The sequence below is a fragment of the Salmo salar genome, chromosome ssa02 (assembly GCF_905237065.1).
Source record: "Salmo salar chromosome ssa02, Ssal_v3.1, whole genome shotgun sequence".
Classification (NCBI taxonomy): domain Eukaryota; kingdom Metazoa; phylum Chordata; class Actinopteri; order Salmoniformes; family Salmonidae; genus Salmo; species Salmo salar.
In genome coordinates this window covers 80,392,307-80,406,741 of record NC_059443.1, presented here as the reverse complement: position 1 = coordinate 80,406,741, position 14,435 = coordinate 80,392,307, and the positions used below count along the sequence as shown (strand labels likewise).

Here is a 14,435-nt window from a genome sequence, read left to right as displayed (position 1 = left end):
ACAACCTGTGATTAAATGATATGTTTCAAACTTTAGCCATTTGTGTTTGTGTGTGCATGTTATTTCTTTGTTTATCTTCCTGTGTCATTCCGCTACAGATAATCAAGCTATTTGCTCCATTGTTTGCATTTGGGCCATTGTTTACATTGCGATGGTGGCCCATTCTGTGGCTCATTCTGATTGGCTGGGCCTGGCTCCCCAGTGGGTGGGTGATAAGAGAATTATCTAATAAAGGTAAATGAATCAATAAACCATGATGAATTATTAGTCATACAGCATGGTTAATGAATAATCAATGTAATGATCAATGTAGTGATCGATTGGTCTGATTAGTCCCAGAAAGTCCAGGAACCACTGGAGAGGGAAAGAAATGTGTGTATGTAATTAGTGTAGAGAGCAGGGGACAAATGGTAAAGGGAGTAAAACTTCAAAGGGTTCCTAACATTGAGGGAAAGGAACAGGCTGAGCTAGGTAGTGATAAACAGTGTGGGAAGTCAATGGGGGATGCAGGTCACCAACAGTTTGTGTGTAAATGCATGTGCGTAAGTAAGCAAGAACTATAAAATGACTGTTTTGTTATCCTGACTGCAGAACGTTCTCTGAATAAAGCTACAGAAACCTTTTGCAGAAAGCTGAGTCCTTGCCTAATTATTTAACCCATTGTCTTACAAACCTTGGGCATTAGTCAAGGCGAATTGATTATTGATTATTATCATCAAGATATAAAATTCCTTCAACAGTGTGTCAAGTGGGTGCACCCACAGAGATACCGTGACGAGGTCCTGAGGCCCATTGTGAGGCCCTTAAAGTATCTGTTTCCCAGTCATGTGAAATCCATAGACTAGGGCTTAATTTATTTATTTCAATTGACTGATTTCCTTATATGAACTGTAACTCAGTGAGATCTTTGAAATTGTTGTGTGATGCGTTTATATTTTTGTTCAGTATAGTTGTGGCTAAGTTTCAGCTTACTGGCAGAGGCAACCAGGTTTTTGGCTAAATGATCCTGGTACTTGGTCGAGTTCATGATGTCGTTGACCTTAACAAGGGCCCCAGGATGCTTTCATGAAAAAGTGTTTGATCTCGTCCAACTATGTAAACATAAAATCAAATTGTATTTGACACATGCACCGAATACAACAGGCCTTTACCATGAAATGGTTACTGACGAGCCCTTTCCCAACAATGCAGAGTTAAAAAGTAAGAAAATTAGCAAATAGAAAATAGTAACATAAAAAATAACAGTAACGAGCCTATAGGTAATAATGAGGCTATATACAAGGAGTACCAGTACCGAGTCAATGTGCAGGGGTACCAGGTAGTAATGAGGCTATATACAGTTGAAATCGGAAGTTTACATACACCTTAGCCAAATACATTTAAACTAAGTTTTTCACAATTCCTGACATTTAATCCTAGTAAAAATTCCCTGTCTTAGTTCAGTTAGGATCACTACTTTATTTTAAGAATGTGAAATGTCAGAATAATAGTAGAGAGAATGATTTCTTTCAGCTTTTATTTTTTTCATCACATTCCCAGTGGGTCAGAAGTTTACATACACTCAATTAGTATTTGGTAGCATTGCCTTTAAATTGTTTAACTTGGGTCAAACGTTTCGGGTAGCCTTCCACAGGCTTCCCACAATAAGTTGGGTGAATTTTGGCCCATTTCTCCTGACAGAGCTGGTGAAACTGAGTCAGATTTGTAGGCCTCCTTGCTCGCACATGCTTTTTCAGTTCTGCCCACAAATTTTCTATAGGGTTGAGGTCAGGGCTTTGTGAAGGCCACTCCAATACCTTGACTTTGTTGTCCTTAAGCCATTTGCCACAACTTTGGAAGTATGCTTGGGGTTATTGTCCATTTGGAAGACCCATTTGCGACCAAGCTTTAACTTCCTGACTGATGTCTTGAGATTTTGCTTCAATATATCCACATGATTTTCCATCCTCATGATGCCATCTATTTTGTGAAGTGCACCAGTCCCTCCTGCAGCAAAGCACCCCCACAACATGATGCTGCCACCCCGTGTTTCACGGTTGGGATGGTAATCTTCGGCTTGCAAGCCTCCCCCTTTTTCCTCCAAACATAACATTGGTCATTATGGCCAAACAGTTCTATTTTTGTTTCATCAGACCAGAGGACATTTCTCCAAAAAGTACAATCTTTGTCCCCATGTGCAGTTTCAAACCGTAGTCTGGCTTTTTTATGGCGGTTTTGGAGCAGTGGCTTCTTCCTTGCTGAGCGGCCTTTCAGGTTATGTCGATATAGGACTCGTTTTACTGTGGATATAGATACTTTTGTACCTGTTTCCTCCAGCATCTCCAAAAGGTCCTTTGCTGTTGTTCTGGGATTGATTTGCACTTTTCTCAACAAAGTACGTACATCTCTAGGAGATAGAACGCGTCTCCTTCCTGAGCGGTATGACGACTGCGTTGTCCCATGGGGTTTATACTTGCGTACTATTGTTTGTACAGATGAACGTGGTACCTTCAGGCATTTGGAAATTGCTCCCAAGGATGAACCAGACTTGTGGAGGTTTTTTTCTGAGGTCTTGGCTGATTTCTTTTGATTTTCCCATGATGTCAAGCAAAGAGGCACTGAGTTTGAAGGTAGGCCTTGAAATACATCCACATGTACACCTCCAATTGACTCAAATTTTGTCTATTAGCCTATCAGAAGCTTCTAAAGCCATGACATTGTTTTCTGGAATTTTCCAAGCTGTTTAAAGTCACAGTCAACTTAGTGTATGTAAACTTCTGACCCACTGGAATTCTGATACAGTGAATTATAAGTGAAATAATCTGTCTGTAAACAATTGTTGGAAAAATTACTTGTGTCATGCACAAAGTAAATGTCCTAACTGACTTGCCAAAACTATAGTTTGTTAACAAGAAATTTGTGGAGTGGTTGTAAACCGAGTTTTAATGACTCCAACCTAAGTGTATGTAAACTTCCGACTTCAACTGTACAAGGAGAACCAGTGCTGAGTCAATGTGCAAGGGTACCAGGTAATAATGAGGCTATATTCAAGGAGTACCGGTACTGAGTCAATGTGCAAGGGTACCAGGTAGTAATGAGGCTATATACAATTAGTACCAGTACCAATGTGCAGGAGTACGAGGTAATTGAGGTAATATGTATATGTAGGAAGGGGTAATATTGACTAGGCAGGATAGATAATAAACAGAGTAGCAGAGCCGCTTGCCGTGCAGTAGCAGAGTGAACAGTCTATGGCTTGGATGGGTGGGGTCTTTGACAATTTCCCGGGCCTTCCTCTGACACCACCTGGTATAGAGGTCCTGGATGGCAGGGAGCATGATGTACTGGGCAGTCCTCACCACCCTCTGTATTGCCTTGCTGTCGGATGCCAAGCAGTTGCCATACCAAGTGATGATGCAGCCAGTCAAGATGCTCTTAATGGAGCAGCTGTCCAACTTTTGGAGGATCTGAGGGCCCATTCTAAATCTTTCCAGCCATATTTTCAGGTTTTTATGAAAAGATGGTGCTGCAGTGGATAGAGGCCGTTTTACTGTCTCCTGACTAATTCTGCTACTTTGTGTGGGTTTTTACGCTGATCTTTACTTTTTTTGTACATAACGTCTCCGCCATCATTTCCTACAACCAAAAACAGCTTCTGGAACAACTTCAGAACAGCAACATCATGTGTAACTACGTTGAGGATTTTAATTGGCTGATGCGGATTTTGAGATGGAGAATTAACATTTTTGTAATGTTCACAAGTATGGACCCAGTATGTTCACATCTAGATGTGAAAAAACAACAGACAGAAAACAATTCCTATTCAATTCCTATTCTAACAGTATGTATTCAAAGTCCCTGTGCCCAAGGAAGCGAAGGTAACCTGCCTAAATTATTACCGCTCCGTAGCACTCATGTCGGTAGCAATGAAGTGCTTTGAAAGGCTGGTCATGGCTCACATCAACAGCATCCTCCTGGATACCCTAGATCCACTCCAATTCGCATACCGCCCCAACTGATCCACAGATGACGCAATCTCAATCGCACTCCACACTGCCCTTTCCCACCTGGACAAAAGGAACACCAATGTGAGAATGCTGTTCATTGACTACAGCTCAGCGTTCAACACCATAGTGCCCATGAAGCTCATCACTAAGCTAAGGACCCTAGGGCTAAACAACTCCCTCTGCAACTGTATCCTGGACTTCTTAACGGGCTGCCCCCAGGTGGTAAGGGATGGTAACAACACGTCTGCCACGCTGATCCTCAACACTGGGGCCACTCAGGGGTGTGTACTTAGTCATCCTGACTGGTTGCATCACTGCCTGGCATGGCAACTGCTCGGCATCTGACCGTAAGGCGGTAGGTAGCCTAGTGGTTGGAGCGTTGGGCCAGTAAACGAAAGGTTGCGAGATTGAATCCCCGAGCTGACAAGGTAAAAACCGGTCGTTCTGCCCCTGAACAAGGCAGTTAACCCACTGTTCTCCGGTAGGCTGTCATTGTAAATAAGAATTTGTTCTTAACTGACTTGCCTAGTTTAATAAAAAATAAAATACAGAGGGTAGTGCGTATGGCCCAGTACATCACTGGGGCAGAGCTTCCTGCCACCATACGGCAAGTGGTACCGGAGCGCCAAGTCAAGGACCAAAAGGCTCCTTAACAGCTTCTACCACCAAGCCATAGACTGCTGAGCAATTAATCAAATGGCCACTGGACTATTTACATTGACACTCTCCCCCTCCATTTGTTTTGTTCACTGCTGCTACTCGCTGTTTATTATCTATGCATAGTCACTTCACCCCTACCTACATGTACAAATTACCTCGACTAACCTATACCCCAGCACATTGACCCCCTGTTCATAGCCTCGTTACTGTTATTGTATTGTGTTACTTTTTAAAATTTTTACTTTGATTTGGTAAATATTTTCTAAAAACTTTTTGTACTGCACTGTTGGTTAAGGGCTTGTAAATAAGCATTTCATGGTAATGTCTACACTTGTTGTATTGGGCACATGTGACAAATAAAGTTTGATTTTGATGTATTCAGCATATATTCAGTATATATTGAGTATATACAGTATGTACATATTCATATCCAGGACATAGAGGAATATATTGGCTGCAACAAAAGAGAAAACATATTTGCTTATTTGGAATTATTTGCTATGTCATTCAGACATTGTTTGCCAGAATAAATAATGTGGTGAATATTTCTTCTGAACTGTGTTACCTACTCCAGTCAACAGATGGCAATGTGAGTCTTTTAGGTGGCGCTTCTTACGTGACGTTTAATCCTGTGGACTGCACCGGATGTTTTTTCAACAACAACACGGCTACTGATTCAACCACCTCGGTAGCTTGCTAGCCAACATGAATTCGAATCATTGAAGCTCTGAATACCGTTGTTGTGTAACTACGCGAATTCCAGTGTTTTAAACACAGCTCTGTTAACGTATGTACTAGTTGATTTAAACTTCATTCGCTTCGGAGCCTAGCACCAGGGTAGTCGATAATGCTAGCTAGCAAACATCCCCGACCATGAACTCACAAAGTTATTCCCCCCCTGCTATTGAAGAGGTCTGCTGGATGGAGAAAGAAGCTCTTAGGCTGAACGTTGTCGTAAAAGAGGAAGATGATGATATTACAGTGAAAGGAGAGGAAGAAGCATTCAGAATGAAAAAATATAAAATGGAGGCTATCACGTTGAAAGAAGAACAGGATGTTAAAGTGAAAGAAGAGAAAATACCGTTTGTTGTGAAAAAGGAAGAGGGGATAGAGGCTGTCACAGTGAAAGAAGAGGTAGAACCTTTCAGAATGAAAAAGGAAGAGGAGGCTGTCACATTGAAAGAAGAGGAGCAACCGTTTGAAGTGAAAGAGGAGGAGACAGAATATCCGATTAAAACCAGTGAGTACTGTCTTAAAAACAGGGGCACAAACTATACAGTTGTTGAACCGATGTGTGGTTTTATATAGGCATTCTGGTGACTTCCATTTTAGTGTCGTTTGTATTCAGAGTTCGCTCGTCAATTGCTCTCCGACGGAAGATCCTAGGATGGTGAGGAATATGTCTGAAATCATATGACGGTAGAGAGCAAGCTACACCCTCTGTTTTTACCGATAGTCAAACTCTTCCCCTTACAGAGCCAAAAACGAGGCAATCTGCTCTTTTCTGGCCCTCCCAGAGCTCTACATTGAAAGAGCACATCAGAAAGATACAGGAAGAGTCTAGCGTGGCACCCATGAGTCCCAGACAGTTTGGTGGTGGTGACGACGCTATTCACTGCAACGGAGAACGGGACATGAAGGACAGCGATTGGTTTCCAAGCAACAGACTGGAGTCGGCTCCAGAGAAGCACAAGCAAGCGCAGAGGGAGGGTGGTGTGAGTATAGAATATAGGCTGATCGTATAAATTCATGAAAACTAACTATGTGCTTTTTGGTTGATATTTTTTTTAGCCTCTGTAACTTTGTCACTCGTCATTATTCACCATTCATTCAGGATTATCCGTAATCATGGTGGCATCCACATTAATGTAGAAGTGTTTAGAAACATATTCTATTCTTATTTGCAATAAAAGTGACTTCAAAATGATACAATACACTATTTACCATTAATTTATATTTGGCACAAAAGTATCTGGAACACTACCAAAACAAAACACAAAATGCATCCAACAAGTTTGTAGAGTCATACGCTTGATGTAATCATTGTGTGCTAGGAATATGGGACAAAATATGACACTTTTTACTACTTTAATACACATAAAAGTGAACTTGTCCCAATATTTTTGTTCCCCTAAAATCAGGGGGACATTGTACAAAAAGTTGTGTAATTTCTAAACGTTTCACCCAATATGGATGAAAATACCCTCAAATTAGACATGACAGTCTGCACTTTAACCTCATAGTCGTTGTATCATTTCAAATCCGAAGTGCTGGACTACAAAGACAAAACAACAACAACATGTGTCACTGTCCCAATACTGTTGGAGCTCACTGTATGTAAATGTACTTGGTAAATAGAGGTTCCTCCTCTTGGACTTTCTCCTCCAATGCATTTATAGCAGGAGGTCCAGAGAATGAGAGGATTCAAGGATTCTTCTCCGATGCATTTATAGCAGGAGGTCCAGAGAATGAGAAGATTCAAGGGAAAGACTGCAGAGACTTTTGAGAATTTTAAATTCCTTGTCAGGTAGGAGAGTTTTTCCCACCTTAAATTGATTGTCTTTATTTCTGTGGTTTTCAGGACCCAGCTCTCCCACACCCCTCCCTTCTCCCCGAGTCCCCAGGTCGTGCCTCTCCCGGTAATGCCTTAATGTGGGGTCTGAAGAGGGTGTCTGTGCGGCTGGTGAACTGCAGGAAAACTCCAGGGCTGAGTGGAACTGTGAGAGAAGGAGAAGAGGGAGATTCAGATTCAATGTCATCAAGTAAGAACAACAGTGTGTGTGTGGATTAGACCAGGGGTTTCCAAACGTTTTCACTCGGGGGGGGCCCCCTTCCAGTATTGGGGAACATCCCGCACCCCCTCCCTGCGCGCACACGCCATGTCTTTCTATGGGCACAAGCACTGTTCTTGACACAAACTGTTCACACCCCTCTTGTTTGGTGGAGAGAATTTTGCAGGTTTCAAACTACGCATATTGTCATGGGGTGCAAAGAAAACGGAGCAGTTTTAAAGCACACTTTCTTGCAATTCTATACATTTCGCCAAAATCTGTGAACCGTACATGATACAGACATCATCTTGGTGTCATTATACTGTCAGACCTATGATCTGTAAACTATACATGATACAGACATCATCTTGGTGTCATTATACTGTCAGACCTATGATCTGTAAACCAGACATGATACAGACATCATCTTGGTGTCATTATACTGTCAGACCTATGATCTGTAAACCAGACATGATACAGGCAACATCTTGGTGTCATTATACTGTCAGACCTATGATCTGTAAACCAGACATGATACAGACATCATCTTGGTGTCATTATACTGTCAGACCTATGATCTGTAAACCAGACATGATACAGACATCATCTTGGTGTCATTATACGGTCAGACCTATGATCTGTAAACCAGACATGATACAGACATCATCTTGGTGTCATTATTCTCCTTATAGTGAGCCCTAAAATATGGACTATGTCTAGATTCAGAAATGCAATGAATTTTTCACATTCATTTATTCAACATATTAGTAGGCTCAGAAGTACCCTTTTTGATTTTGTAAAATGTTTGACATATTGTTTTAAATAATATACTTTACCTAGTACACACTACATTACATTTCTAGCCTCCTACTCTGTAATTGTGGGCTTTTTTGAGACCTGGCCTCTTACTCTGTAATTTTCACCGCATTTAATCCATAGAATGGTCATTTGGAGGAAGGATTGTTGACATAAATTTGACATTTGTATCTTAAAGCATAGTTGAGAAATAATTACTTGAAGTTACAATATTTGTCCTTACCTAGGCCTCCTTTAAGACTCCATAATGTTTCATCTGTAGGTGATACAAAGAAAAAAAGTTGTAATATGAAGCTTTACTAGAATATGAGTAGTGTTATTTATGAATATTGAAATATAGAAACACACTTAGCACATTTTTTTTTTAAAATATATTGTTGAACATAATATACTCTATGGGCATATCAATGTTACAGAGTGGGATCTCTGCTACTTTTACATTTATGATTCAATTTGTAAGCTTTACCAACAGAATGAATGTGAAAATGGATTCAAAAAGTTCACCTTCTGCTGGTGATTTGCAAGATGTTTAACCTCTATGGGCTAGGTGGGACGCTAGCGTGCCACCCGTGGTGCACTCCATCAACAGCAGGTGCATTTCAAGAGCGGCAAATTTGAATCCAAATAAATGTCAAAATTCAAATTTTTCAAACATACAACTATTTTACACCCTTTGAAAGATAAACATCTCCTTAATCTAACCACGTTTTACGATTTCAAAAAGGTTTTACGGCGAAAGCATAAATTTAGAGTATGTTAGGACAGTACATTTACAAGAGTTGTGTGTAATGTTTTGTCAATTCAAAGACAGGGTCACCAAAACCATAAAACCAGCTAAAATGATGCACTAACCTTTTACAATCTCCATCAGATGACACTCCTAGGACATTATGTTAGACAATGCATGCATTTTTAGTTCTATCAAGTTCATATTTATATCCAAAAACAGCGTTTTACTATGGCATTGATGTTGAGGAAATCGTTTCCCTCCAATAACCGGCAGTCAAGTCAGCGTCACAAATTAAATAATTAAAATTAGAAAACATTGGTAAAATATTATATTGTCATTTAAAGAATTATAGATTTACATCTCTTGAACGCAATCAACTTGCCAGATTTAAAAATAACCTTACTGGGAAATCACACTTTGCAATAATCTGAGCACTGCGCCCAGAAAAATACGGCGTTGCGATACAGACTAGACGTCATGTTGGGGAGATCTAAAATCGAAAATACTATGTAAATAATCCATTACCTTTGATTCTCTTCATCAGATGTCACTTCCAGGTATCACAGGTCCATAACGAATGTAGTTTTGTTCAAAAAAGCTTATCATTTATGTCCAAAAATCTCCGTCTTGTTAGCACATGATCTAAGCCAGCCGGACTTCTCGTCATGAACGAGGGGAAAAAATATATTTACGTTCGTTCAAACATGTCAAACGTTGTATAGCATAAATCATTAGGGCCTTTTTTAACCAGAACATGAATAATATTCAAGGTGGACGAATGCATACTCTTTTATAACGTATTGGAACGAGGGTACCCAACATGAACTCGCGCGCCAGGTGTCTAATGGGACATCATCGTTCCATGGCTCTTGTTCGGTCAGATCTCCCTCCAGAAGACTCAAAACACTTTGTAAAGGCTGGTGACATCTAGTGGAAGCAATAGGAAGTGCCAAAATATTCCTCAGCCCCTGTGTTTTTCAATGGGATAGGTTTAAAGGCAATACAACACATCAGGTATCCACTTCCTGTCAGAAAATGTCTCAGGGTTTTGCCTGCCAAATGAGTTCTGTTATACTCACAGACACCATTCAAACAGTTTTAGAAAATTTAGGGTGTTTTCTATCCATATGTAATAAGTATATGCATATTCTAGTTACTGGGTAGGAGTGGTAACCAGATTAAATCGGGTATGTTTTTTTATCCAGCCGTGTCAATACTGCCCCCTAGCCCTAACAGGTTAATGATACAAGTAAATGGAGGGCTATGATTAGTTACTTTGCCTACTGGGCCATACCACCAATGCGTTGCCTTTTGAGAAGTATAATTTGTATAAAAATAAATATATGATTTTACAAAAATGTCCATTCTGTCATGTTCAGCTTCATAAAAAACACGTTTTCCCATTTATATTTTTGTCCAGTATAGGAATTGTTAAAGGATACTGTGAGATTCTGGCATTTTTATCTACTTTCCCAGAGTCAGATGAACTCGTGGATACCATTTTTATGTCTCAGCGGATGATGTGAAGGAAGTTAGAGGTAGTTTCAGTAGCCAATTCTAACCAGGATATTACTTCCAGTCATTGCACTAACGCTAGTTGCCAGAATCTCACAATATCCCTTTAAAGCCACAATGTAAGATGTTTACCATCAAAGAGTGGACCACCAACAAAACATTATCAATGGATCAAATGCAGCCTATGACATTGATTTAAATACTGTAGTCCTCTATCTATTATTATAGAGCTCTGTTCAGCCTAAAAACATGACATTCCATGACGGCAAGATTCGAGTTGGAACTCTACATAATTTTGTTTTTTTAAATCATATTTTTTTACTGGCCCCAGGTTATTGAGGGATCTGATTTAGATTAAACTTCATAGCAAGACAGTTGTATCATATGGAGGTTTAATTGGGGTCTCTATTTAAATAAACACTCTGGGTTTGTCTTTGGCAGGAGAAAGACCAGACTCAGAGGAACCAGAGCCAGGGACATCAGAAAGACGACACCACTGCTCCCAGTGTGGAAAGAGTTTTACCCGGTTATTACACGTGAAAAGACACGAGAGGACACACACAGGAGAAAAGCCCTTCCACTGCTCCCATTGTGGACAGAGTTTTACCAGGTTATATAGCCTGAAAAGACATGAAAGGACACACACAGGAGAAAAGCCTTTCCACTGCTCCCAGTGTGGAACGAGTTTTACCCGTTTATGGCACTTGAAAATGCATGAGAGAAGGCACACAGGAGAGAAGCCTCACGACTGCTACGATTGTGGAAAGAGTTTTACCCAATCATGGCACCTGAAAATGCATAAGAGAATGCACACAGGAGAAAAGCCCTTCCTCTGCTCCCATTGTGGAAAGAGTTTTGCCCAGTTAGGGAGCCAGAAAGAACATGAAAGAATACACTCTGGAGAAAAGCCCTTCCAGTGCTCCCATTGTGGAAAGAATTTTACCTGGATAGGGAACCTGAAAACTCATGAGAGGACGCACACAGGAGAGAAGCCTTTCCACTGCTCCTTGTGTGGAAAGAGTTTTACTCAGTTAGGGGGCCTGATCAAACATAAGAGAATACACAAAGGAGAGAAGCCTTTCCACTGCTCCCTGTGTGGAAAGAGTTTTACTCAGTTATGGACTTTAAAAACACATCAGTGGACACACACAGAAGAAAAGCCTCACACCTGTTCCCAGTGTGGAAAGGGTTTTGTTACGTTAAGGGGCCTGAAAAAGCATGAGAGAATACATACAGGGGAGGAGAAGCCTTATCAATGCTCTCATTGTGGGAAAGGTTTCGGACGATCAGGGTATCTAAAAGTGCATGAAAGAACACACACTGAAGAGAAACCATATCAATGCTCCCAGTGTGAAAATACATTCTTCTCACAAGGGGACCTGAAAAAACATGAGAGAACACACTCTGTAGAGAGGCCTTTCCAATGTTCCCAGTGTGGAAAGAGATTTATTCAGTCATCGCATCTGAAAGAGCACACAAGAATACACACAGGAGAAAATCCATTCCAATGCTCTCATTGTGGAAAGGGTTTTACCAGGTTAAGGAGACTGAAAACACATGAGATGACACACACAGGAAAATAGCTTTTCCACTGCTCCCAGTGTGGAAAGAGTTTCACCCCGTCAAGATACCTGAAAAAGCATGCGCTAACACACTCTGCAGAGAAGCCTTGAAAGAGAGAAGCTTTTCCACTGCTCCCAGTGTGGAAAGATATTTACCTAGTTAGGGAACCTGAAAGACCATGGACCACACACTGGGGAGTTGCCTTACATCTGCTCCCAGTGTGGAAAGAGAGATTTCACATAAACACAGGCAGTGTTTAGGTAGTTGGCTAGGTAATTAAACTAGCTAGCTAGTTAAGCTGGCTAGGTAGTTAAGCTAGCTAGTTAAGCTGGCTAGGTAGTTAAGTTAGCTAGCAGAGAGAACAGTCTATGACTAGGGTGCCTGGAGTCTTTGACAATTTTTGGGCCTTCCTCTGACACTGCCTGGTATAGAGGTCCTGGATGGCAGGAAGCTTGGCCCCAGTGATATACTGGGCCATACACACTAATCTATGTAGTGCCTTGCGGTCGGAGGCCGAGCAGTTGCCATACCAGGCGGTGAACTTAGCCCCCCCTCGCTCTCCCTCTCTCCACAGTTTTATGACGGTCTTAAATACTCTGCTTCTGGGTCTGTAGAATTGGAATTGGAATATGTGACTGTGGGACACAGAGAGAGACTTGGCCAAACTTTAACATCAAAAGGTTGAATGATGAAACCGTATTTCTGTAAATCCGGACAGTTCGAATGGTCGGTGGGAAATCAAGGAATGACTATGTCGAGTTTGTTTCATTTGGTGACCTCATGAAAGACAGGAGACCCACATTACTGTATGTTTGTTTGTATACACTTCTCAACTATGGGGTTTGCATCTGAATGTTGTATAAAATAAATGATTAAGCATAAGAATACTTTTGAAAGTATTTTAGTGTTTTAGTCTTCTAAATGAGAATTGTTTTTCATAGTAACTTATGATCAGGCAGTGGCCACGCCCCCCACTCCAGTATAAAACCCACTTCGGACGAAATTTACATTCGACCAAAACATCCCGGGTTGCTGCCGGTGTGTGAAGTGGTTCTAGCTGTGACCTGACCAATTAACCATTGAGACCAGAGAGCATGGAACGGTAGTGACATGGTTGGCAATTTAAATACAGACCAGAGGACGTAGGGACGCAGTCCGTACGTTACAAATGGTTAAGAAGAAAATCTCTACAAAACTGAACACTACGTATTCAGTCTGCAGCTGTTTGAGTACTTTAGTCTGGTAAACACGACTGATCGAACGACGAATGGTACTCTGAAAGATCCATTCTGGAGAACATTTCACTATCGAACAACCATTGGTACGATTGACGTATCCATTATAATATGCTACAACTACAAAAGACTTTGATCTTTGGTGAACAAACCAGAGACATTCTGTCGACTGACTATCCAGCAGACGGACCGGCGATCACAGAGAGTGACAAAGCTATACACTCGTAAATATGTAAATTGCAATTTATTTTCGAATGAGCGGCTGTTCATGTGCAAAAGGGTTAGCATTTCCATGAGCGTGGTTATCAACTGTATGTACATGGGTCCACTTTGTTTTTCCCACTCTTTATCTGTCCTCACCCCTTTCCTTTGTCTACCAAGCCGTCATATCGGTTTAGTCCCCTAGGGACTTTTCAGTGTATCATGTGAGTAACCAATGTATAACCTATCCTGTGTGTGTTTATGTAATTCTATGTGATTATTTAGTTAGTTAGTAAATAAATAATTATGCCAATTTGAATATCGCTGATTCATAATTTATGCTAGGGTTCGTGCAGATATCCAAGGGTTTGCGCAATTTTGAATATGACTGAGGTAATAATACATAAATAAGTGACTAATCGATAAGATATGAAAATATCTGAAAAGAGTTCAATTCGGGAAATTGTAACTCTTTAAACAACATTTTCCCGTGGTGCCCCGACTTCCTAGTTAATTTCTATTCCGTGATTAGTTTAATCACGGAATAATTACACATTAATGAACAGCCAACGTTACGAGACTGGGTTGTTTGGTGAAAATAATTCTCAAAATACTAAGCGTCTGACTCAAACAAACACGAGTGTCTCATTTGACTAATGGTAAGCGCATGTCGCCAAGCAATCCGCACACTCAGTAAATGACATGAACGATGGGGTACCTGGTGGCAGGTAAAGATGTAAGGGTTCTGTGCCTTTCTCTGCTGGGAGAGGACTGCAGGTGGGTTATAATGCATGTAGGTCTATGAGCCATACATTGACACGTTGAGTCCAAAACAGGTGGTTTAAAAAATAACGAGGTAGTTTCCAATCCTTTGGAATGCCTCTTTAAATGTCAAATGATCTAGCTTCTTCCACCATGTTTCCCACATGTTCAGACTACAGGTTGAGAAAATAGATGA

General features: G+C 40.8%; 1 protein-coding gene across 1 annotated transcript; it reads left to right on the top strand.

Moving 5' to 3' along the window:
* The first annotated feature begins 5,302 nt into the window (after positions 1-5,302).
* Positions 5,303-13,796, top strand: LOC106564038 (zinc finger protein 883). The gene is made up of 4 exons (XM_014130013.2): positions 5,303-5,886; positions 6,123-6,361; positions 7,228-7,408; positions 10,920-13,796. Exons 1-4 carry the CDS (start codon positions 5,520-5,522, stop codon positions 12,059-12,061), a joined length of 1,929 nt encoding a protein of 642 aa, XP_013985488.1. The 5' UTR covers positions 5,303-5,519; the 3' UTR covers positions 12,062-13,796.
* Positions 13,797-14,435: the final 639 nt, after the last annotated feature.